Here is a 22,810-nt window from a genome sequence, read left to right as displayed (position 1 = left end):
TTTTTACAATCAACAGTTGAAATGATGAAGGCACTTGCAGATGACAAGGCATTCCATGTCTTATCTACTCTTTGAGTCGAAAGTACACAGTATAATGTGAGATATTATTACAGAGAATAAATACCTGGAGGGTGTGAACCAAGGCAGAAACTGCCTAAAGGGTGCACACAGAAGAAAAACAAGCAGCTCACCTTAGCCAACATTTAAGTTAATGTATGTTATCTGAGAGGGAAATTGTAAAACATCCAATCAGAATTAAGCATGAGAAAGACAGCAGGCACCTACCTTTACAGGTTTGTAAGATGCTTTTTTTGGTTTTGAATTTGACTTCTGATGTGTAACACTGTTTTCCTTCCATGTCAGCAGTTAAAATGTTGCATCTCCAGGCCACCATATAAACCAGCTGAAAACACTTGAAGAGTTGTTAAATAACACAAGGTCATATGAAATACAGACCATGCTGGCCTCGGAGGACAAAAACTCCAAGGGTCCGACACAGGCATCTTTATGATTAGTTCAGTTCAATTTTATTTATATAGCACGTTTAAAAACAACCATAGTTGACCAAAGTGCTAAAAAGATAATATACACAAACAATACACAATACAAAATAACCAACAGTAGAAAAAAAGAAAAATGACTCAAAAGTACACATTAAATGTGTATTTTAAATACATTTAATTGAATATACTGCCCATATCTAAGCTATAGGCTCAGTCTTTTCATTTTTTGCATACTTTCAGTGCTGAGTTGACATATATGTATCATGTATTTAGCCATTACATAAATACTAAAAACCTTTTTGTCAAAGGGGTCATTCAAACAAGTCAGTCAGAAACAGATAAGCTAGAGACAGAGTTGACCAGCTCACTCGCAAGCTACAACTGATAAACACAGGACTAACATAATAGGCGTCACTTAGGACTTCATTAACAAAATAACTTTTTAAGTTCTAGCAGAGAACAAACTGGATTCCTGCTAAATCCAGAATGGGAATCAGATACTGAATACTGCTCACATTGTGCTACTTAATCCATTAAAAAAGCCATGCTGTTGGAATACTTAAATAGTCATCATAGCAGGAAACATTTGTATTCAGTCCAATGAAATAATAATAAAAAGTAATGAGCAGTAATAATGATAAGAGTGACTTTACATTTTCAAACAAAAGGGGCAAGACAAAGCAACATTAATCCGCTGCTCTTGTTGTTATTTTTTGCCACATAAGATGCAGAACTCTATGACAGGAATAGGTAATGTTGCCATTGCCTATTTACACAACCAGCAAACATGGAGCAACGTTAGTATTAATTTGGAAGTGTGTCAATGGCTACATAATACAAATGTAAATCCAATCCACCAACTCTCAAGAATAATATATTTTTGCTGCTAAACACTTCACTATGTTCACCAGTCAGTAACTTGTCAAGGACTCTAGTTGTGCAAACTTTCAGCTCAAAGTTGAACAAAAGCGACTTGATATATCAAAATGTCAGCTTATTCACATTTTCCATAACTCTAAAAACATTTGAAAAACAATACGTCCATATGAATTACATTTTTGTGCTCTTTCCTGATGTGTCCTCATGAGTAAAGAAGTGCATCTCTGTCCCATTCACGGGTTTTCTATAATTAAAAAGAAAAAGATTATTGATTGATATATGGAATTGCTTTGAGTTTCTTGTAAGCAAAATAAGCACTCCATTATGAAAGGGTTCATCAACTCACTTGAGCTCAGCGTGGTCCTGGAGTTCAACATTGAGGGTTTCAGGCAGTAATAGACACAAACATGCAGCAACAATGGGCACGGTGCCGTATATCAGCATGGGGATGGTGTAATGGTAGACACCCAGGAGCCTGATCAGCGGAGCGAGGATGCCCGCCATACGAGCACACACAGAGTTTAGACCTACACCATTCTGCCTACAAGTATACAGTAGATTATGGATTTATCAGCGATCACATAGCATGTAACAATAGCAAACATGTCATTTTCTGCCAATACTAAGTATAACAGATTTTATGTTTTACCTGTGGGACATTACATACCTTACCTTAGAGTGGTAGGGTATAGTTCTGCAGTATAAACATAGACTATGGAGAAACTGGCAGTGGCGGCAAATTTCCCCAGTACGGCTATGACTGTTGCCACCACAGGAAGGTCTGATGGAGAAATAGCAAGGATTAGAGGGCAATACTGTTTTCTTAAAAAAAAATTCGGGGGGGGCATGACATTTGTCAGCTAAACATTCATTCTGTGAACTTTACTCCAGCATAGTTTAACAAAAAATAGGTTTCAAGATTAATGAAGCTGTTTATGGGATATTTCCCACCCTACCTGTCAACATTGATTGTGTTCTGATTTCAGAATATTGTAGACAGCTGGAGAACATTTACAATTACAGATGTAATGTAGGCTCTACATGATGATTTCTCGGCAACAGTCATGTTTTTTCCCCAAATGATGTACAGATTTTGAGGCATTCTATTATCTCAATTGGTTGAAAAATAGTGTAGCTGCTGTAAATGGGAAGAAATAAAATCTCCCCGGAGGAGCACGGCACCGGACTCCCATAGGTTTGGGATGAGCCGTGAATGTTTACATCTGGCTCAGCCCCTTGCTCAAGAATCAGGTAAGTAGAATAGTAGGAATAGCAAGTAGACCAAGACAAGCTGCACCTCCAAAAAACAGGACCCCTGCTTCACATATTTTCCTTCCAAAGTGCTGGATGAGCGCCAAACTGCCCAGACGTGCAGGAAATTCTACTAGGCCAAAGATGAACTGTGTGAGGTAGATATTCAGGCCAAAATTGGCAACATTCAGGCTCAGTCCATAGTATACCAGACTTGTTCCAAACCTATTAACAGAGTGGAAGAAATGTCTTCAGTGTACTATAAAAGGTATATAGCTATAGATTTGGCAGCAGGTTGTGGTTGAAGTGAATACTCACCAAACGAAGCATGTTATAAATGAACGTTTTCTCAGATATGGTATCCTGAAGATGTCCAACATGCTTCCTCTTTTGGATGTACCGTCAATCTCCAGCTAAACAATGCAGGTGGACTTTTTTAGTTAGGGGATATTTATATAGCAGCCTACTTGTGTTTGCTTTTGGTTGAAGCCAAAGTGAGTTTGATGCAGCTCACCTTGTCCAGCAGATCTTCCGGGACCTTCCTCCTGTTCACCTTGGCTGCCTTCCGGATCTCCTTTATGGCCTCCTCTTTCCTGCCCTGGGTGATGAGCCAGCGAGCTGACTCTGGAAGAATCCTAATTAACATACAGGTTACCATCACAACCTATAGCAAACACGTTTACTTTAGCTGTGGTTGAAATGGAGATTATCATGTAAAACATTCATTACAAAAGAGGCTGCTGACCAGTAAAAGATTGGCAGGACAACAACAAGAGGGCTGAAGAGCACCAGCTGCAGGATCCTCCAGTTGGGGATCAAATATGCGATGCCAGACAATAGGATCAGTCCAAGAGGAAAAGCAGTGTGGCAGATAATGGCACAGACCGCAAACTTGGAGGCATCACTCCACTCTCCACCTTCAAAGCAATAATACAGACAGAAATGGCATCATTCACAGCGTACATGTAACTTATACTTACTACTCATATTACTAATGTTACTGTCACTTGCAAGTCAAAGCATCAACCCCAGTGACATTCTTTTGAATATTACAAATAACACCCTCAGCATGAACCTTGCGAAACGGAGGCACATTGTGTTGCTGATTATAAAGAAACTGTAAAACAGAATTGTGTTTTCTTCCCTGTGGGGCAGCAATAAGACAATAAATCACAGACTAACTTAAAACTAAATGCTAAATGTTATTTGTACAATTAAAAAGGAAGTCAGTTGACTTGCAGTTTGTGATGGGTTTTCATATATATATATATATATATATAAGCACAAAAATTGTATTCATATGGACGTATTGTTTTTAGTGTTATGGAAAATGTGAATAAGCTGACAACTGACAACTAGAGTCCTTGACAAGTTACTGACTGGAGAACATAGGGAAGTGTTTAGCAGCAAAAAGATATTATTCTTGACAGTTTGTGGATTTAATTTGCATTTGTATTATGTAGCCATTGACACACTTCCAAATTAATACCAATGTTTCTCCATGTTTGTTAATAATAGAATTTTAAAGAAATCTATAATTCGAATGTAGTTGCTGTTTGTAAGAACAATAATAGGCCTACTCTTCAAATGGCACAATCTGCCTAAAGAAGAAATGAAGAGAGGTTAGACATTTACCTACCTATCACAAATGCATTAGCAAGAATGCCTGAAATGGAGATGCCACCTAAAAATTTAAGAACCACGTAAACATAGATGTTGGGTGAGAAACCAACACCGACACCGAACAACAGTAGGAAAAGGAGCGAAAACATGACCACGATGCGCCGACCGAACCTACAAAGAGAAGAGAAGAACTGTCACATGGTCGGCTTGAGTTTCGTATTTAAACACGTTTCTTAATCTTTTCCCTCCTAGAAGTTCAGCACAATTTAAATAGCCTAATTTTAATAAATGCACTGCTCGTATAAAAGTGTTTCTTTCAATTGTGAAAATTAGCAATTACTATGATCGGTTGATCAGAATCGTCAGTATCAAGGAGATGTAAAGGTGGGAGTGAATGCGCACCTGTCAGCCATCGGCCCCAACACCAGCGCTCCAACCAGCAGACCGGCCATGTAGATGGACTGGGATGCTTCAATCAGACTGCTCCTGTCACACACCAGGTTGAACTGATAACAGGAAGGATGGTGAAAGGAGAAGAAGACACCAAACTAAGTTTTGTTTTGATTTTTAAGAACTGAAAATGGCTGTCAAGAACAAAAATAGGGGGGATTGTACTTTTTAACACTGTTGTTCCATCATCTTTCTCAAATATTGTCCCTAAAGAAGTGTTGAGAGCCATCAGGCAAGTGCCATTGCGAAATGCTGTCATTTAAAAAACAGTGACTCAGAGACCAAAAGTCAACAACTGAAAAGCCTATGTAGTCTAACACGTGAACAGCGGCTGGCCACACTATACTTAACCTATCATAGAAAAGTGCAACCTGAACCTAATAAAAAATAATAACCTCATGAATCACAAGAAGTAGCCTATAGCCTAGGCTAAGAAATACATTTAGCCTAGTGGAACAGTAAGTGTGTTCTTTGGGTGTATAAACATGTATAGGGCCTATATCTTACCTCTGTGACAATGCTGGAGGCTGTTGCCTCAAAATCGGATCCATTTATGCATCCAGTTGTAGTGTTAATCCCATACGCTTCAATGGTTTCCAAATCCAAATCCACAGGCGTGAACATTTCACAGCTTTCATACCTCCCATCCTCGTTCACCGGGAGGGTGAGATTTCTTTGCCTCTCATCTGTCAGGTTTGGCCCACGCTCCAAGATCCAGTCAGTGTTACAGTGATGGGGAAAACTCATTCCTGTAAACACCTGACCAATCACGTCGTAAGCCGAAAATATGCTTGGGATGCATAATGTAGCCACTAAACGTTTTTGAAACAAACCAAATTCCCCGATCTCCTTCAGGATCTGCCCGAAGTTGCTCATATTGGTAGGCCTAGCTGATGTTACTGCGCAGAGTGACTGACAGACAGACAGACCCGGCTTTATGAAGCTACGTCCAGCCACCGACAGTCAACTTGACTCTCGTCCTGCAAGTTAATGTTTAAACTGAATAACACTGCTTATTTGACCTGCTCATTCTGCTGACAAACAGACAACCGAAGTATTTCAACCATGACCAATTAAGATCACCAAGGTCCGGACCTCGGTTTTTTTTCCAAGTTCTATAAAAGTCGTGAAATAATCGCCTAAAGATAGGCTCACTTTAGTCTACTCTGATGTGGTAGCGAAATACTGTAATAGAGATGACCAACCTGTTCTTCTGCGTGCGTGTGCGTGTGCGCGTGTCAGTGCATGATCCTGTCGTTACTACACAATCTTTGGTCAACACGGTGGTTCTCTGATCAAGGCATGTCAACAACTCGAGGAAACGGGACGGCAGCTGTTTGGGGTTTTTTTGCTTTTTAACAGCAGCTGAATCTAAGCGTGATACAGGTAAGTGACATCAGAGGATGTTAGTGGACTGCTGCAGTTCATTCATCCCCAGACATCATCTGACAAATAGCTCCTAGTTTCACTTGAGTGAATTAGCCTATAGCCAGCCAGCTGACATTAGGCTACCTCCATTCAGACCATGGGCTGATTAACACAAACCAGGGACTGATAAACCTTCAACGAAAGTTGAAATGCTCTCTGTTCAATTTAACTTGTGTTAAGGGTTGTAGGCTAATTCAAGTTAAAATGAAGCACCCCTATGTAGACTATTCTTATTTTTATTTGCAAAATTATCCTTACAGCCTATCAATTGACCCAGTGTTTACTTCCCAGACAGACAAAAATGAAAATATAGGCTACGCCGGGAAGGGAAGAGATACGTACAGGAAAAGATGAGGAGACAGAGAAAAAGAGACAGAATGTCAATGTGAATTTTATAGCACCTATCATTGCAAACCCAAGTGCTTTGTAAACATTAAAAAAAGCATACACAATAAAACCAACAAAAACAAACAAGACATACAAGTGCGACCATACAAATTCTCACACACGCACGCAGACACACACGCCTGGGTGCACACAGAAGAAAAACAAGCAGCTCACCTTAGCCAACATTTAAGTTAATGTATATTATCTGAGAGGGAAATTGTAAAACATCCAATCAGAATTAAGCATGAGAAAGACAGCAGGCACCTACCTTTACAGGTTTGTAAGATGCTTTTTTTGGTTTTGAATTTGACTTCTGATGTGTAACACTGTTTTCCTTCCATGTCAGCAGTTAAAATGTTGCATCTCCAGGCCACCATATAAACCAGCTGAAAACACTTGAAGAGTTGTTAAATAACACAAGGTCATATGAAATACAGACCATGCTGGCCTCGGAGGACAAAAACTCCAAGGGTCCGACACAGGCATCTTTATGATTAAATAAGATGATGAGATGTCCTCCACATCATTTGATACAATATTTGTTCTCCTTCTTTTCCTGAGATCAACATACAGTTATGCTCCCTCGTAAGGGCAAAATTGTACTTAGAAGAAGATGTAACTTGGCGTATTTGGTAGATTTGATAAAATGCCACTCCACTGATTAAATGGCCCTAAAACACCTTTTTCCTCATTCAGCTTTTTCATTATCATTATTTAGTTTTCATTAGTCTCGTATTGTCAAAATCTCCACAGCGCTGTGAAGTAAGGTCTGGCTACACCATAGATACATTCCAGATAGGAGGGAAAAAAACACTCTGGGTTGTTTGCATTTCTTTAAACCAATCATAATCGTCTTGGGCGGCGCTAATCTCCGGACACAGTGATGTGGCTCTGCAAAATAGTTTTGGGAGGAACTTGTTTTGGGGGAACATTTAAACCCCGCAAAAGAAACCCCACTGACAGTATAAATTAATAAAAAGAAATGTAACTGTTCACAAAATAAAGTAACGTGAGCTAGCTGGATACATGGTTAACATTAATTTGCTCTTACCAGTGTATGGCTGTGTGTAGGCTACTTCGTCCACAGCAATCCCGCCAATCTGTCCCACATCGTTCCAGTTAGATAGTGAATGCTGTAAATATAGGCTTTTTAAATCTTCACAATCATTCCCCGAAAGAACCAAGCAGGCCTGCCTTGTTGCACGATCTAAATTGTCGTCAAAACTTGCCATTTTCAGCGTGTTGCTTGCTAGCTCGAAGCTAGCTTTGATGTCGTTTGTTGTTGTGTAGCAAAGGAATTTTGAGAAAAGCAACACACAGAGAGCGGAAGGTGAGGGTCAAAACCTCACATCACGTGCCGGAGGTCAGGCTTTATTCTGGAAATACTAGTCATGGGAAATACTAGTCATTCGTGGAAACGGTTGTATAATGTCTTCTGTAACTGAAAGAGTTTTGTCGAAGCTAGGAAAGTAACCCCAGGTGATGTCATCAGGGTTATCTCGGCTTGGGCATAGTGACTACAAATTTACAGTAGAAAGTCTGTTACAAACTGCGGACACATTGGAGGTTGCGGCAGCACCCCCTATAGACAGCTTCAGTTTACTGCATCAAACTGTTTTTTTTTTGTTTTTTTTATAAAGAATTGACGCCTAATTTCCTTACAATATAAAGAATATATGTAGGCTATCATAGCCTAGTGATGTGCTGGTCAGAAATGACTTGCCTGTCCATGGGCATACGCAGGGTTTAAAGGCCCTGACACACCAAGCCTACGGCCAGGGACTAGTGGCGACGAAGGCCGACTGTGACGCCGGCCGTCGTCGCCAAACACACCACAGAGACTACGGCCGACGGCCAAGTACCACACAATATACCTACACTAGTAGTTATGTATATCTTGTACATTTGCCATCTTATGGATAATGTGAAAAATATATATTCCAATCATTCGAACCTGTGTTTTTTAGAAAAAACATTCAAACGTCATTTTGGCCTTATGTTTATTGGATTAATCAGAGGAGATGAACAATGAAAGGAGCCTTGTGTGCCTCGCACAGTGGTTTGTTTGTTTTCCTCACTCTTGTTTTCAAGCTGAACAGCCAATCAGATGAATTGGCTGTTTGGTCAATGGCCAGATTATTGGATTTAATAAATATTATTATATTTAAATGTTATACTCCTTTATTTAATATTTGTGTTTTCATCAGTTTGGATTTGAATTATAGAAATGTTTCTCAAACAGCAACATGAGCAGAATGTGTTAGTTTGTTTAGTTTTTGCAGATTTTAAAATGACAAATAGCACAAACATAGTACAGCCTATGTTTATACTTATTCTAGGTGTTTGTGCTGTTAAATTGAGGCTATAGGTTCCACTGTAATAACCTAAGAACAAAATATCTCTGTGCTTAGTTTGAATTGTATCAGGTCAGTTTGTTTGTGTTGAACAGCACAGGGACATCATGCTCATCCTATCCTGGGTACAGGGGGCAGTCTGCTCTTCCTCTCTCTTATGAATCACATTCTGTCTCTTTTTCCTCTCAGTCTCCTCCTCATCTCTTCCCGTATCTCTTCCCTTCCCGACGTAGTCTTCTCATTTGTGTTTGTCTGTGGGAAGAAAGTAAACAGGGTCAATTAAGGATAATTGTGCAAATGAAAATAAGAATATATAGGGGTGCCTCATTTTAAAAGCACTTCACACAAATTAAATTAAATAGAAAAGCATTCCAATCAGCCCATGGGATGAATGGATTGGCTAGTTAATTCACTCAAGTGGAACTAACTAGCCGGCAGTATGCATCATGCAGGTGAGAACTGTTTAACAGGACGCTGGGGATGAATGAACTGCAGCAGTCCACTAACATCCTCTGACGTCACTTACCTGTATGCTTAGATTCAGCTGCTGCCCCGTTTCCACCGTGTTGACCAAAGATTGTGAAGTAATGACATAATTTGCACTGCACCACAAACACGCAGGCGCACACCCGCGTGCAATGACGGCGATCAGAAGAACAGGTTGGTCATCTCTATTTCAATGTCTTCGCCGCCACACCAAAGTTAGCTAGTTATTTTTATTTATTTTAGAACTTGTAAATAATACTGAGGTCCGTAACTTGGTGACCTTATGGTGGGTACACCATGAGCCTGTCTCAATGTGCTCCTGCACATTTGATCAAGGTTCAATGATTGATTAGAGCATATGCTTTCCAACGTCGGCTGCCAGCCAAACAGCCAGCAACTCATTTCAAGGTTCAGCCGGCGACTTTAGCCCTTTATGGATTTTTGATTGTAGTAAAACAAATTTGATTAACACGTTGCGATTGACTGTACATTTTACGACCACTATATTTCTCAGCTTTCAAACAATGCGAGCATCATGCATCAGCTGAGAGGCTGCATGTCCTGATTAGAGAGTGATGAATCTTCATTGTTCGACAAATATTATTCCCCCCTCCCATGTCCCGGATATAGAGCTTGAAATACATTTAGCCTTCCAGACATGGGGGTTCTAATGAAGATAAGCAGTTGAGATGTATTATAGGAATTGAGTTTTTTTTAAGCTTGACCCATAAGGACTAAAAGTCAGAATATCTTTAAAAATATATATATATATATATAATATATATACATAAGGAATTCCTACTCTAAAGAAATATATCATATGCAACGAGAGAGAGAGAGAGAGAGAGAGAGAGAGAGAGAGTGAGCAAGAATGAGGGTGACCATCATGTATATAAAGCATATGTATGCAACTTACCTAAAATTGCTCTGGAGTCAGTTTAGTAGGTGACTGGTTCTCGCTGTCCTATTCATTTTTATAAACATTTAATTACTTACAGAAACAAGTTACACAAAATGACACATGGTAGTGCTAATTAAAACAAACGAGGAGCACTAAGAGGAGGCTGATATGCTCATTCTTTATTGATTAAAAATAATCAAGAGAAACATGCTTAAAACTCAAACGATCAAAAATAGAGCAAAATGAAAAAAAAAAAAAAAATAACAGGTGGAAAATTTAAATATATCACAGCCTTGATAAGTTATTGCCCGGACGAAAGGGATTTTTGCCGGTCATCTGTTCAGTTTCTACAGCTTTGTTAGACTACATGTAAGCCGGACAGAATAGACTGAGAAAAGGAAAGAGAAAGGATGAGAACAAAGCCATTAGATCTTCAACTCCGTTAGAAGCAGGGCTCAATATACGCAACACACACATACAGTACATACATACATCTCACACACACATATCCTGTGTGACTTAACCAGGAGAATGGCACCAAATACTGCAGTTTAGAAATGTAAGAGTAACATTGGGTTACTGACTCTGTGTGCGAACACAGGCTCGACACACCTGTATATCTTTATTTCAGTTATCTTCACTTGTAACAAGAACTACATTTCAAAGACACTGATAAATCTGAACCAAAACCTCGACAGAAAAAAAGAAATACACTTGGTCGTTTTCAATTTAAGGCTAGCACAAAATTTCCTCTCAACATTTTATCTGCAAGCAAAAAATGCATTCATTTTCATTCAATATGGCATCGGTTAGGTTTATGATGACATCACATCACCAAATGAAACAGTAAAACCTTGCTGGCGTTTCAGATGTACACATTAGAGCAGTATTAAATGAACCTCCCACTGCCAAGAACTGCCAGATGCACATTCATTATTAAACCATGTCACTAATGCACTAAAAACATCCAGAGTGTAGGTTGTAAGGATGTGACTGGACTGATAACGGCCCTTTTCACTCAAAAACCAAAACACGTCTGATCATTCTAAATATCTACAATCATAGCTGAACTTTTTCAAAACTGTGGGATGTAAAATCTTAATTTTAGTCATTTACAATGACTAACAAGTGATAAAGCAGCTGGATGACTTCTATGTGGGTTCAAATAAGTGCTAGGGAACAGCCTCCATTTGGTATTATTAAAAGTTGGAGACAAATTAACTGTTACTTGACTCAAAATGTGGGGAAATTTAAGATGGCATTAAGCAGTGCATCAGGAGACCTGTGGCTCCACGGTAAAATATATTCAAACTTTTCAAAAGGCAAAAAGTGACATTTTTTGGTGGTCAAATTTGCAGTGCAGTCTTCCTTCACGCAGCAACCCACAAAGGTGTCATAGGACAGAAAAAAGGAGTGAAACATCCAGTATAAAAACAACTCATAGCCAAATATTCTGACTTACACAATAGAGGTTAAATCAAGTACTTATGTTTCATACACAAACAAAAATGCACTTAAGTCTTTTCGAATTTGAGAAATTGACTCCAAACAGACACAAACTAATACCAACAGACAGGCACATGTGCTCATACAACACTCTGGTTTCAGCTGTCGTCAAACTTTTTACTTTACAAAAATGTCAACAAATAAATCAACTTGGAAAGACCTCAGCAGCGTCTTGTGTGAAATGAGTGGAAGCAAATTTGGCAACGGTAAAAATGAATGAATCTTGCAATCCTTTTTTCTAACCATCTAAGTTATATAATTAAGTACAACAAATTTAAAACCAGCTTAGCTCTTTTATCAGGACATTTTCCTTCCTAATAATGCTGGTTGTATCAGCACTTTAAAAAAGGACCACACTGGCAATATTAGTTATTTTTCTTATTGTCTTATTGTTGCCCAAAAACTATTGAAACTACATTATTGAGCCACACTGTTGCACTGGGGGGCATCTTCCTGGTCATGATTAACATGGGGACTGTATTTTATTTTGAGTCCATTTGTGTAAATACTCACTAGAGCACCAAATGTGTACACAGCTAAGAATAGTCCCCAAGAAATGCACTATTTGCTTCTAAATAACATTTGATAAAGACTACAGTGGCCAGCGGTTTCAGCTAATTATTTTTCCTTTAAAAAAAAAAATGTAACTATATATCTGTAACCTCTACAGTGACAGACTAACACATTGTTGGTTTTGGTCTTTCCATTGTATTTGTTGACAAATAATAAAAAATAAAAAAATAGAATAAAAGTAGCCTTATCCATCAAAGATTGTTACTGTTGGGAATGTTCACATCCTTCTGAAAAAGTAACATTACATGTGTTGAGTACAGAAGTGTATCTAAAATTTAATTAGTAAGCTGCATCTTACCTCCTCTCAAAATGAAGTAAAAAGTGTGACATGAGCAACTGAAACCACATTCCAGACAACATAATGCTCCATATGGTAACTGGGGAATTCTCCCCCAAAAAAACGTGCATTCAGTAGTTCTGATGAATATAAGGCATTGTTATACTTATCAGGATTCAAGGGTGTTAGTTTAGATTGTGCAAATGCATCACATATTAGAGAAAAACAAAATAACAGAATGAGGGAGACCAAGTTTGTTGCAGATACTTGCATCCTTCTACATTTACGCTGTAAACTTTTTTTTGAGTGATTCTTATTCTGTAACTGTACGCTCTGATACTTCAGCCAACCACAATATTCAACGAGGCGGAGTTGTATAATCCTATGGGTGACAAAAGGATACTGTCTTCTTTGGCAGTAGTGGTTTCTTTACAGCCATAGAAAGAAATAATGCATTTAACTATTTTTTATTTTTATTTTCACATTTTTTAGGCAAGTCACGGTCCCAGGTAGTACAACAGTTTAACTAATGCTGAGCTGAGCAAAGCCCATCAATTTGATGTCATCTGGTATTTCAGACCCCTCGGTTCCAGAGGCCTGTGGAAATAAGAGGGAAGAATAAAAGCCTGTGAAGAAGAAGACTCCATGCCGAGTTTGCTAGCTACACGCAGATTTCAAAACCGTTGCAAAACTCTGCTTTGCAAATATTCTTTTGAAGGACCTACACTCAAAGATACATGATGTAAACAAATGTTTGTTTACAAGAAAACTCCATATGGCACTTTTAAGCAACTTAGGGCATTACAATAAAATGCACATATCTTATACAGCAATGTTTGCTAGAAATATCAGTTCAATTTTATTTATATAGCACGTTTAAAAACAACCATATGTGGCCGGGTTGGCTCAGTTGGTAGAGAAGGCGCACATATATATAGAGGTTTGTTTCTCGACGCAGAAGGTCCAGGGTTCGATTCCGACCTGTGACGATTTTCCTGGATGTCTTCCCTCTCTCTCTCCCCTTTCATATCTAACTATCCTATCTATTAAAGGCGGAAATGTCCAAAAAAATTATCTTTAACATAGTTGACCAAAGTGCTTAACAAGCTCAAAAAACCCCAAATGATAATATACACGCACAATACACAATACAAAATAACCAACAGTAGAAAAAAAGGTTGAGGGATCAAAGCTCAACTTGAACTGAAAGCCAACGAATAGTAGTGGGTCTTAAGGAAGGACTTGAATGTTTCAACGGTCCGAGATGTTCTTATATGAATAGGTAAACTATTCCAGAGGTTTGGAGCAGCTACTGCAAAGGCTCGGTCACCTTTGTTTTTTAACCTTGCTCTGGGCACATCAAGTGATGTCTTGTCTTAAAAACAGCCTGTTCACTGTTTTAACATACTAATACTGAATGAACAATAACTACAAAGACAGGGGAAGATAGAGTAATGACATAGCTATTCAAATCTGATGCGTTTACAGATAAAGACAAAAATGATTAATATGATGTCTAGTTCATTCACCATGTCTGCCATATTCTGTCAAAACATATACTTTAGCTTATCTATTTTAAGGTGCTCCATCACATCCCTCAACTAGTATGACTGGGCCTTTGTGGGCTTTTCCAGTTCAATAATTGCTCCTCTATGTAACAGGCCTGGTATAAAAAGTTGTACAGTACTACTCATTTAGATTTAATAAAACTACAATCCAAAAAAAAAATAATGTAGATCAGTGATTTATTAGAAACAACTACTATCGTTTACAGATGAAGGTGTAGCACTCACCAGTTTGAAAGTGACATTTTTATTGCCTTGGGGTTCATCAACTATTTTCTGCAAATTTGCAGCAACTGAAAAAAAGACAGTTTCAGCCAATGAAAACACACAAAAATGTTTATGTGCTGTGTATGTTCAGAAAGAGAGGAAAATGTGAGACAATGTGAGATGGGAAAATGACAGAGTACTGCACTGTGAGCTTTTTTGTAGCATATGATCCACAGAGCAGACTGATCTCAATAAGTGGCGTATGTATGACACGCCAATTTATATGCCATTTTGGCGTGTTTTCAAAACACATACTCGCTTTTTAGCGTGTTTATCAATGCCGTTTGGCCTCCATTGGCTTACATTACCTTGCGATTGCGTGTCAATTTACGCCGTAGCAAGCAGTATGAAAGGGCGGAAATCTGCGTAGGGAGGTTGATTGGGGTGGTGGATGGGTCAAACACAGGACTTTCACCGGGGATCGTGTCCCGCGTGTCATGTTTCCTAAACTCAACCGTCGCTTTGTTCTTTTCCTAAACCCAACTGGTTCTTCTTTTCCTAAACCCAACCTGTCCACTGTATACGTTGCTCAAAATGCGTACAGATAACACGCCACCTGGCTTTAGAAAGTGGAGTGCATGTTTACGCGAAGTCATGATATCATGTTGCACAGAGTGTTTAACCTTCAGGTACAGTAACTATTCTAGGAATAAAACAATGTTGTGTGTAGGGACAGAGAAATGTTTTTGTTTAGTTTTTCTCACTGACCTATTACTAAGTCCCTCCCGTCCACCAGGCCTGCTGACACCAGCTCCTGGGACACACCATCTGCTGTGTCTGAAAAGTCAGAGCATAAGAGACCAACTGTCATAGGTGGACAAAAATGTTTATTTAAAAGACAAAAACAAAAAAAACATTTCCACAACAGCTGGTTTCTCTTATGGTTTTGGGAAAAATACACTGCACTCCAAAAAAAAACTGCACTCCATAAAAAAAACAAGCAGAGCTGTGTTTCTGCACCTTGTTCTCCGTGGTGTTAAATATTGAAATGAGCTGCTTTTGCTTTTTTTTTTGGCTGCTGTGATGGAAAGCTGATGCAGCAAAATAAATTTAACAAAACACCAGGTATAAAGTGTCAGTTTCCTTTACTGATTACCCAAAATGTGGCATCCGCAGTGAAGACGTCGACATTTTTTTAACTACTTGGTGATTAATACAGAAACTCCACTTACCTCTCCCTGGCATAAATTCAAAGCGGATGTCATTTAGCTCCTTTTTTGAATTTCTAAAGAGATGAAAGAAAGAAAGAGCAGATCAGATCAGAGGAGTGAAGTTTATCACTCGTTTGTTACAGCTACATAGAAATGATGGAACTTAGACTAGGGCTCTGCAATTAATCAAAATTTTAATTTTTTAAAACTGTTTTTTAAGTTAATAATTGCAACATCTTTCCAAAAGTCAATGAGTAATCGTGTTAAATAATCAGGATTTCAATATTGACCAAAATAATCGTGATTATGATTTATTTCCATACTCGAGCAGCCCTGACTTAGACTGACAATTCACCTGCTGTCTACTGATTAAATAATAATAATAATAATAACACATTTTATTCATAACGCACTTTACAATTAAAACAAATCCCAAAGTGATACAGGGTAAAAGCATCAGTATAAAAGACAGATAAAAGCATTAAAAGCAGCAACCAGCGAGGTTAATTAAAAGTCATAGGTCTTGCTAAAAAGAAATGTCCTTTTATGTATTTGGGGATACATACCTTAACCTTAATACCAAACTAATGGGAGCCTTGACATCCCCTGAGGCAGCTAGCGTCTGTCAAAATACAGATGAAGACATTTGAGTAGAATGAAAGCTTTCACAAATAATTAGCACTTTTACAGGCGTAGCAGAAGGAAGGGATATCAGAAAAATCAGTTGTCAGATGACAGATCCATTTTAAGAAAGTATGATTAAAATAATCTGAGCTAGGTCAGACTAACTGTGGTGGGAGCAGCAGCAGCGGGTACGCCTGGTGTGGGAGATGTAGCCTGTGCAGTGGGTGGAGTGCTGACTGGTGTGGGCTGCAGTGGAACCTGGCCTGCAGCCTGAGGTAGTTCTGCCTGACCTGCGGCCGTCGGCTGGAGTGGACTACTTAAAGGCTCAGGGGTCTGGAAAACCTGAAGGAGAAATTACATTTACAGGCACTACTACAGTGGCATTTGAGTTATATGAACTGATGCTTTATTTCAGTGAATACACACAAAAACAAAATGAAATGTTGAGACTTTCTAGTCTAAGCAAACGTTAGCAACTGAATGTGGTTTTATTAATCAAGGAACAAACAAATCCAGTCACATCCAAATGACTGCCACAGTGTAACACCAATGACTGTGCTCATATTCATTACACGCATCAAAGAAAGTTCAACTGTAGTTTGGCAAAACAATCTTAACTCAATGTCCATTTCCTAAAGGTTAGGTAGACTTTGTAGGTTAAAACTGCAGTACTTCACCTGCACTGTTGACATTTAATGAATTCCAAAACACAGACATTTTACATTGTTTGCCCGAGTCTGACCAAGTACATTGAAGTATATAGAAACCACGCTACCGCTACTGTAAACTGAAATAACTTCGGAAGCTCACCTCCGAATTCTGTGATCCCTCCTTCACTCTTGGTGACTGTAAAAACAGATAAAAGAAGATAATACTCAGAGAAGGATATCACTGCGATGACTTTAAGCAAAGCAAAAACAGCACGCGTGGATGCAAAAAACACACAGAAAGCAAGAGAGGTCAATGGCTCACTCGTTTACTTTACTCATTAATCGGTTCACTTAGTTCATCCTTTAAGGTGAATGCAGTCGTTTCATTAGAGTGGGAACAGAGATATCAAAGGCTAATAATACTTCAACTACAATTCACTAGCTGGTGCTGATATGGCTGGGCGAAAAATATGTCAAACAGTAGATATTTTGCTATACAGTGTCTAGCAGGGTAGCAATCCTTTTAATATCTCCGGATGTATTAAGTAATATTGCATATCAATAAGAGGTATGATTTATGGGAATATTGGATTTACAGGATTTTAGCATCAAGGTGATAAAGTACTGTGATTTGTCAATTTAATTCAATGGATTAGGAAAAAAACAGCCACTCCTGTGTAATAATCATTTCCAGAAAATGTACTACGTCCCTGTGTGTATATATCTCATGACATAAAATTACATTCACATTGATAAAATATTTTTTACATATAGCCCACCTTTAGTCAAGTTGTAAACGAGTGGAAATACCTATTCTACAATTGTTTCTAGTTTTAGATTTGAAAAGCAGAGAAGCAGCATACTGTAAGTGAACACAAACTCAGGAGAAAGTCACACTGTTATATCTTAATCTGCAAAAAAAAAAAAAAAGTTTAAATCAACTCCAAGGAACGTTGAGTCGGACAGAAGCCCTGCAGGCCCAAATGAAGCCAAACTGACTTGACTGAGAGGACGTGATGTCTGGCTGATGTCAGAAACAACATCAGCTCAGGAATCTGCTGTCTGATTCAGACAAAGCTACTGCGTGTTCAGGCTGTTACCGAGGAAACTGTATTCGTCTTTAAAACATAGACATGACACAGGTCCGCAGGCTCCAGTTGAGCATCAGTTTGTGAGAGTTTTGATATATATCCTGCAATATAGCTGGTGTAAAAATGTAAAGTTCAGTTTGCCAACAAGTAGCCAGTAAAGCAGCATCAAAGCAGCAGAGATATGGTTAAATTTGAATCCCTTGATGGGCATTAGTGCTCCAATTATGAATCGCTTACAGGGTTGAGAAGTAATTTGCCTTGTATTGATTAAATGGGATTTGGGTCAGTATAAATAAAACATGATTTAAAAAAAGAGAAATGGAAATACAGATGGCTTCCAGGAAAGGCGACTCTCCTTTGATTGAAAATGCTCCCTCAAAGAAAACTATTTAACAGTTAACAAAAAGGGTTTCTGACAATTTTCCAAATTTTAAGAAATAAATCCAGGAAATGGTTATGCATGTAAAATGCATAGCTAGTTATGTGGACACAATCTCCTTTACAATCGCTCCCTTCCCATGAGACACAAAATATCTCACGGTTGAAAAATACACTTACAGTACTGACTAATCACTCCTGACAAGGTTAACTTGTGGTTCAAATTGGACTTGCATGTGATCTACAGCATGCCCACATTTCTGCTTAGAAGCGATGTTGTGAACCTTTCCCTTCAACAAACCAATTGCATAACATAGCCTGGTAATTACTAGTAGTCCTCTGATAGGTTAGTGTAAAGTTACATAATCCTAGAACAAAGTCACGACTATGGGGAGGATAAGAGCTGTGTGCCGATTTAAAATCAAGTATCATTAAAATCAAGTATCATTCCTACAAAGACCTCTAAAGTGAAAGCATATTTGACCAAAAGTCAAGATGAGACCTGATAATCTGGTTCATCAAAACTGTTACGACAAACTTGACCTGTATACAGTACCCACAGGTGTTTCCTAATGCATGTCTACAGCCCTCACTCTAAGAACAAAGGTCATTCTCCTTCACGTTTGTCTCCCTACGAGGTCTTTCCTGCCCTTTATAGTAACCACATGCTCCCTAGCTAACATGTGCAGAGAGAGTCCTTCCTTGTTATGGGAATGCCATCTGTATTGTGGTGGCAAGTGAACAACCCTGGACGCAGGCAGCTCGAGTGGGTAGGAGAAGCGCACTTGTCGCCTGGTGGCACTAACAGGCTTCACCTGCTGCTCCTTGGCCGTCAGACAGAACATACACACATACGGGAGACTCAGTGGAGAGACAAAGGACAGACATGCTACTGCACAGACACGAGAATGACAAAATTTAAACATTGTACAGCGATTAAAAGACATGTAGAGTGTGACAAAAGTGTTAACGTGAGAGGGAAACACGTGTTGTAGGTTCACCTCACCCTTAAGGCAGCAACGGCTGCTTTGCCCTCTTCACTTTCTTCATCCAGCTCATCGTCACTCCATTCCCATTCGCCATCCTCCGTTTTATGCAGCCGACCACTTGAACCTGGCACTCGACGTACCTGTCAACACATATGCGCACAACTGAGCTCATCTTCTTAGCAATGAAGCACAAAGTGTAGATTTTAAACCATTGACGTCTTACCCTTTTCGACCTCTCGGTTATTGTGGGTGCCCTCTGGAGCAACCTCTCATGTAAATACTCATGGGTCTGTCATACAGAGGAAAGAAACAGCGGTTACACCAAAATCAGCTATATCTGTTTATTCTGTTACCTGATTAAGTCTTGTATTATTCAGAAATTGATCTGCGACCCATAATGTGCTTTAGTAAGACTTTTAGCTACACTGGCTTCCTGTCAAAATGTAGAATTTAATTTAAAATCCATCTCATTACTTTTAAAGCCTTCCACAACTTCTCCACCATATTCTGTATCAGTGAGTCCCTGACTTCATATATGTCCACAACGTCTCTCATGTCATCAGAATAAGGGCCCCTGGTTGTGCTCCACTCAAAGTGCAAGACTCCCACTGATGGTCAGGTCAGCTGATGTTTTAAATCTCATCTCTAAAAAGGCATTTTATTAATGCAGACTCTCTTTTAACAATTCTTGCTTATCTTTGATTTGAATGTTCATTCAAATGTTTCTCTTTATTATTTTGTTATTCAACCCTGGTTTAATAAAGTACTATATAAATTAAGTTTTAATTTACTTTAAACCAAACTGCAACCATCAGTGGAAATTTTGTTTTTCTTCAAATGGTGGACATTTCATTAGCACTTGTTCCCAAAAGATGGCAACAAATGATTTAACCAACAGAACAAACGAACAAAATAGCAAATCAATAATCATATGCTTGCTTGATAGACATTTAAATCCATACTGCAGGCTGACACAGGCCCAAGTTTGCTCATTAATACCAGAGGTGTATCTGTTCTAAAATACCTAAAAGAATCACAAAGCCTGCCCTCTGCTGTACATAAAGGGTAGTTCTTGTTGCTGACCAGAGTAATGTAGTAATTTAGGCGGTGTGACATGCTGAACCAGCACTCTAGTTGTTCTAGTTGCTAAGGTACTGGGCAGCCGGGGGCTGGAGTTAGACTGCTTATCCCTGCTTTTGTTAGAAACGGCCCTGTATGGTCAATAATGAGAGGAATGCTGCAATGGCCTCAGCTTGGGTCAGATACACTGACAAGTTGAGCCAAGTGAGAAGTAGCCTGACTCACACAAACACCTCAGGGAGAGACTTTATCGGTAATATCTCTTGATGCATAACTACAACTCTTGTTCCTACATAAACTCCCAATAAGTCAAACATTTGTAAACTTCTGGAGCTAAATAATAACCAACCTACAGTCATTAAGAGCAGCTTAATTTTAAACAGAGGCCATATTAGGCCATTCAGGTCCAATCACTTCTGCAGGCTCAGACCTTTACTCATCAACCAGCTCAACTGGTGCCTGAATCGGGGATGATGCTGACTCACTGTGTAAATAATTGAGTCACAGGCCCAGAGGGAGCTCAAGCACCTACCTTTGCTTTCTGAAAGAATTTATGCTTCAACAACTCTGAGGATGTCGGCCTGAAAAACAGCAGAATGGAGATAAACCAGTTCTGTTATACTCTCAATAATAGAAAAAAAAGGTGCAACGTATGTTTAACAGAACCAGGGAAACACAATGAAACAAAAATGATTGTGGTCAGGACAATACAAGCAATCATATGCTGCTTTGCTTAACATGTACCAAGTAGTGTAAATCTCTAACTTAACTGTCCATGACACCATATATCACATGCTGATTATTTTTGGAATTAGCACATCATTACCATACTGCCTTTGATAGCATGAAACATACATACATCTACTGGAAGCCAATGTAAAGCATTGCGTGTTATATGAGACTCTTTATAAAGGCATTACAATCACCTTTTCTCTGGCTCCTTCTGTAGACACAGGGAGATCATCTTCCTGAAGGATTTGCCGTATTTCTTTACCATCTCCTTGTCTGTGATGCCCGTCTCTAGGGACGGGGGATCATTCTGCAGCGTCAGCATCAAGACCTGAGGACACCAGCAACATTTTTCACTCAAATGTCACAAGGGCACAACACGTGGCATCTCATCAGCTGTGTCCACAGAAAGTCAGAGGAACTGACTTTGCATTTGTTTTGTGTCATTAACTCCACACATTTCTAAGTAAGCTAGATTGCTCCACCGTGTCCTCACCTTCATTGGCGGGTATTTGTGATAAGGTGCGGCCCCTGTGGCAAGCTCAATGGCTGTGATTCCAAAACTCCAAATATCTGCTTTGAAATCATATCCCCTCACCTGTGGAAACAGAAGCATATATCATCTTCATCTTGTAATGACATGAGAGCCACAAATTCAAATATCAAAAACATCAACTGTGTTCATGGAAGAAATTGGTTCTCTCTCGAGGTAGACCACAAAAATCCAGACAGTTCTTGGGATGGAAATGGGCTAATTTTCAGCATTTAAAGTCATACATAATCTGCAAGTTCAGGCACCAGAGTCTTATTGTATTGTCGCGAGTGCTTAGTCATAGGAAAGATAAGCAGCTTTGGCTACAGGTCTCAGATTTCTACAACAGTGTCAGTAAAAAATAAAAATGTCATCCCATTCATTGCCAATTAATATTGAATGTCTGTTTCTCTCCTGCTAAGATAAGTCGTGTCTGATTGGTAGCTTTCTGTCGTCATGGTTACTTCTTGGCTCCATGCTAAAGATGACCAACCTGCTCCATGACCTCTGGGGCCATCCAGCATGGCGTTCCCACAAACGTCTTGCGCACTTTATTTCGAGTGATGTCACCGCCTGTGGCTAGAAAGGCACTGACACCGAAGTCTGAAGGAAGGGCAGAGAGAGGGAAAGAAAATTAGACAAACACACACAAATGACCCAAAGCAGTAAGTCAATAAAAGTATTGTCAAGAAGTTAATTTTCCTCCACGGACTAGGCCTCCTATGCATAAATACACTGATATAGTGGAACAGAGTTGGCAATCTATCTGGCTAATTGGTGACAGGTGCTGAAAGATGGTGTTGCCTCGTTGCTAAATATAAAAATACCTGCAATTTGCACTGAACCGTCATCCCCGAGGAGAATGTTTCCAGCCTTTAGATCTCTGTGAAAGACAAAACAAGAATTTGTACATTAAATAAACTCCTCTCTCAAGGAGCTGTCAAAGATAAAGTGATTGAAGTAGCTCCAGTAATGACATAAAGTTATTGTTTTATGAAAGACTACTTTAGTTCTACCCTCAGTTAATTCAAGCATATGGATCTCTTCTTTACTTTATCGCCCACTGATAACTTGGATTTTATACATCTTAGTTCAACAAATATGCTTCAAATCTATCATCTCTCTACCACTCTGAT

The 22,810-nt window shown here is 39.1% G+C and overlaps 2 protein-coding genes across 2 annotated transcripts in view; both read right to left on the bottom strand.

The window, feature by feature from the left end:
- Positions 1-1,553: 1,553 nt before the first annotated feature.
- LOC144537237 (solute carrier family 22 member 13-like) lies at positions 1,554-5,582 on the bottom strand. The gene is made up of 10 exons (XM_078280780.1): positions 5,214-5,582; positions 4,659-4,762; positions 4,273-4,427; positions 3,379-3,550; positions 3,148-3,268; positions 2,952-3,046; positions 2,652-2,858; positions 2,055-2,171; positions 1,729-1,923; positions 1,554-1,626 (listed from the first exon to the last, which is right to left on the bottom strand). Exons 1-10 carry the CDS (start codon positions 5,580-5,582, stop codon positions 1,554-1,556), a joined length of 1,608 nt encoding a protein of 535 aa, XP_078136906.1.
- A 4,841-nt stretch (positions 5,583-10,423) lies between these two features.
- The window catches only part of oxsr1b (oxidative stress responsive kinase 1b), a 52,179-nt gene continuing 39,792 nt past the window's right edge, over positions 10,424-22,810 (bottom strand). Inside the window, exons 5-18 of the mRNA XM_078280465.1 lie at positions 22,502-22,557; positions 22,168-22,277; positions 21,639-21,740; positions 21,340-21,473; positions 20,946-20,994; positions 19,557-19,622; positions 19,351-19,473; positions 17,036-17,071; positions 16,391-16,567; positions 16,168-16,223; positions 15,623-15,675; positions 15,159-15,227; positions 14,412-14,476; positions 10,424-13,215 (exon numbers count right to left, since the gene is read on the bottom strand). Coding sequence (XP_078136591.1) covers positions 13,141-13,215; positions 14,412-14,476; positions 15,159-15,227; positions 15,623-15,675; positions 16,168-16,223; positions 16,391-16,567; positions 17,036-17,071; positions 19,351-19,473; positions 19,557-19,622; positions 20,946-20,994; positions 21,340-21,473; positions 21,639-21,740; positions 22,168-22,277; positions 22,502-22,557 — 1,171 coding nt within the window. The 3' untranslated portion in view covers positions 10,424-13,140. The remainder of the gene's footprint in view (positions 13,216-14,411; positions 14,477-15,158; positions 15,228-15,622; positions 15,676-16,167; positions 16,224-16,390; positions 16,568-17,035; positions 17,072-19,350; positions 19,474-19,556; positions 19,623-20,945; positions 20,995-21,339; positions 21,474-21,638; positions 21,741-22,167; positions 22,278-22,501; positions 22,558-22,810) is intronic.

Source organism: Sander vitreus, chromosome 22 (assembly GCF_031162955.1).
Source record: "Sander vitreus isolate 19-12246 chromosome 22, sanVit1, whole genome shotgun sequence".
NCBI lineage: Eukaryota > Metazoa > Chordata > Actinopteri > Perciformes > Percidae > Sander > Sander vitreus.
Note: the sequence above shows the minus strand (reverse complement) of the source record. Positions and strands in the feature narration are given on the sequence as shown.